The 3,245-nt window shown below is 46.6% G+C and overlaps 1 protein-coding gene across 1 annotated transcript; it reads right to left on the bottom strand.

The window, feature by feature from the left end:
- Positions 1 to 280: 280 nt before the first annotated feature.
- UBQLNL (ubiquilin like) lies at positions 281 to 2,588 on the bottom strand. The gene has a single exon (XM_032168055.2). The coding sequence runs from the start codon at positions 2,328 to 2,330 to the stop codon at positions 630 to 632; it is 1,701 nt and encodes a 566-aa protein (XP_032023946.1). The 5' UTR covers positions 2,331 to 2,588; the 3' UTR covers positions 281 to 629.
- Positions 2,589 to 3,245: the final 657 nt, after the last annotated feature.

Here is a 3,245-nt window from a genome sequence, read left to right as displayed (position 1 = left end):
ATATGCCTGTATATGTGAATTTTTTACTATGTGAGCTTGTGTACATACACACACGTGTCTGAGGTGACACACTTAAAATAATCAGTTTCATATACCATGCTCAAGTTTCATATACCATGCTCAAAATGCTCAAGTTTTAGAGATAAAACCATTATTTTTATCTCCATATTAATACGTGAATGTGGTTTGTGTGTTAATGTACATATAGTAGGTGAGACAAAAATATCACACAGCTAGTTTTTTCTTTTTTTTTGCAAAAGAAGTAAAGCCAAACCTCAGATCCCGGCAAGTGAGTGTAGCCATTTTATTGACAGATGTTCCAGCCAAGGCCAATGATCTGTTATTCAGTACAAGACACATTGGTTGATAACTCCTATTCCAGGACTTCTCTTGGCTGGAAGCATCAGGAAAGGTGAAAAAGGCAAATGAGATGATCAGGTGGGTCAGTAGGCAGGTAGCAAGCAAACAAGTAGGCATGGTGGTTAGAATCTCTGGGATCTCTTGAGCTTGCAGATAGCAGCATTGGTGTCCCCTTCCGTAGCAATGAGTGCCTGTAGATTGGCATGGTGGTTCCCAAATCCCATGGCCTGGAGAGAACCCATCTGTTTGCTAAAACGAATCTCAGGAGCTTACAGAGGGTGGGAAGGGTCCCCATCCGGGGATTGTAGCCTCTGCAGGACTGTTCCAGGCTTGTGGCAGCACTCAGGTCCCTTGGGCTCAGCTGTATCTGAAACATTGCAGGAGCAGGGCACTGTGTCAGGATAGCTGCAGCTGGGGGCAGGAAGCCAACCCAGGCCCCATAGGTAGGGTGCAACCCAAGGCAGAAGAACAGGAGCCTCTGTGGCCAGCAGCTGGAGGCCCTGCTCAATCTGCAATATTGCTTGGAATGCTTTAGGGTTGGCTAAAGCACTAAGCAGATCAGAAATCTGTGTCTGTTGCAGGAATGTGGGCAGTTGCTTCCTCCACTGTTCACTCAGCTGGGGCGTACTCATGAACAACATAATCTGAGCTGCCAGGTAGGGGTTGTTTATAAGCAACTGCATCATGCCTCCTGTGATCTGGGAGCTGGTCTGTTCATCTGTCAGCTGGAGATCACCCTCTAATGTCTGTCTGGAGCTACTTAGAGAAACAGTGGCATCCTTGTATTCTTCTTGAAGCTGCTGGGTAAGCTCTATGCTAGGTAAGGCTGGTATCCCAGCTGGCTGCCGAGTGGCACAGATATGGCTCTGGCCCTTGGTGGAGATCATAGCAGTGTCGGCTTTGGAAGTGTGGTTGACCTTGTTAGGGTTGTCATTGGCTGAGGTGTTTGAAGATAAACCACCAGAGCTATTATAGATGACTCGGGTTGCAGGATGCTGTGTGAGCTGGTCTCGTTGTTCCTGTGGTGGTGGTGGAGGTGGGGGTGAAGACTGGACCTGTTCTAGCACTTGTCCTGCCAGGAGAGCTGTAAAAGCGTTTTCTCCAAAAGGATCTTGCATGCTGTTCAGCATTTGATCATTGATATCAGCATAGTTCTGACCCAGGGCATTATTCCCACCTGGCATTGTCTCTAAGCCCAGATACAGCTGTGGGTTCAGTGGATACTCAAGGTTTTGTGAAGGTTGTTGGATCTGCATTATCTCTTGGATCACAGCAAGCTTCCTGGCCAGCTCTAGAGTCTGCAATAGGATCTCAGAATTGTCAAGAAGAAGGTGGGAAACTCCTGGGTTCTGCTGCATCAATTGTTGTGTGTCTAGATGTTCTGAAATGAACTGCCGCACGAACTCCATGTTGGACAGAAGCCGCTGGATGCTAGGATTCTCCAGCATCTGTGCTTTGCACTCTGGGGGGCTCACTTCCAAGTTTTGGGTATGCACTTTGGGTGCATCAGACCCCACAAAGTGGGCCAGTTCCACTGGAGCTTGATTCATTCCAGCTGGTTGGTACACGCTGCTGCTGTTTCCTTTGGTGTTTCTGTCCCGGTGGCAGGGAACATTCGTTGGCAGGTCCTGGAAGGAATGGGCTAGAGATCTGGACCCATGCTTAGACTTGATGACCAGGTAGATGGTGTGGCCATCCATGATGCCCCTCTGGCTCATTGTGTCATAGTCTTTGAGAAGGCAAACCATGAAGACCAGCACTAGTTGGTCCATTTGGCATTGGAAGTGAGCTGATAGCATCTCTTTGAACCGCCTCACTGAGATGTCATCAGCTACCATAAAGTCTTTCTGGTTGCCTGCAGTCTTCACTATCACTCGAGTGGCATTTGAAGAGATATTTTTGTCTGCTGGCAGACCTGAAGGACATCCACTCTGGGACATCCTGGATGTTCGAGAAATGGCATGCGACATGGGCTTTAGTGGGTGGGCAGATGGGGAGCAGGTGGAAGCTGGGGCAGAAAGGGTGAAGGCAGACAAATGTTTCTGCTGACCTTTGTCTCAGGTATTGTGCTCTCAGGCCACAGGATAGTTTCCTTGTTGCCCAAAAAGGGATGAGTGACCAGGCTGGGGCCAGATATTTTGTGATGTTGTGCCCTCACCCCAGTTATCCAGATGTGGCCCAGCTGAGGCCTGGCATAGCTACTGATTCATACTTCACCCACAGTGGACAAAGTGGTGATGACTTCTCCTAGGGCTACCCCTCCTCCTACCCCACCCACCAAGGGTATGAATCCTCAGAAAAGGGATATCGTGATGTCAACTCTATCCTTGCAGTCACTCTGGGCCAGCTGGGGAAGGCGGACATATTTAGGGGTCCAGGTCTCTACAATAAAATAAAATGATTTTCCAGAAAACAGGGACAAAGTTCTCTGCATGGAACTAATAAGAAAACAAAAAAGTAAACAAAAACCATATGTTTAAATGTTAGATGTGTGTTTCTGTGTGATACTGTGTGTATGTTCCTTATAGGGATGTTAGACTTGTATGAAAAGTTGGGTCTACTGAAGCCATAGATAAAGCCACATTCCTATAAGAATGCAATCTCTCCCATAGGAAGGAGCTCATTAATTTTTTTAATGATCTGGAAATTTGGGCCTTATATAGAGTCTAGATTTTGGGATTCTAAATTTAATTATGCTCCCATGTGGTGGGGAAAATTTTCCTCTGTCCTAGGAAGCAGGAGTAGGGCTAACCAGGAAGGCTCTTCATAGGCACACGCCAAACTAAATGTGAATTAGCTGTTTTTTATAATACACTTTTTATTCACATATCACTTGGTCTCTTCTACATGTCAATGTAACAGAAGTTTTAGAATGATTTGTTTCA

The sequence above is a fragment of the Hylobates moloch genome, unplaced genomic scaffold (genome assembly GCF_009828535.3).
Source record: "Hylobates moloch isolate HMO894 unplaced genomic scaffold, HMol_V3 SCAFFOLD_11, whole genome shotgun sequence".
Classification (NCBI taxonomy): domain Eukaryota; kingdom Metazoa; phylum Chordata; class Mammalia; order Primates; family Hylobatidae; genus Hylobates; species Hylobates moloch.
This window is presented reverse-complemented; position numbering and strand designations above follow the sequence as displayed.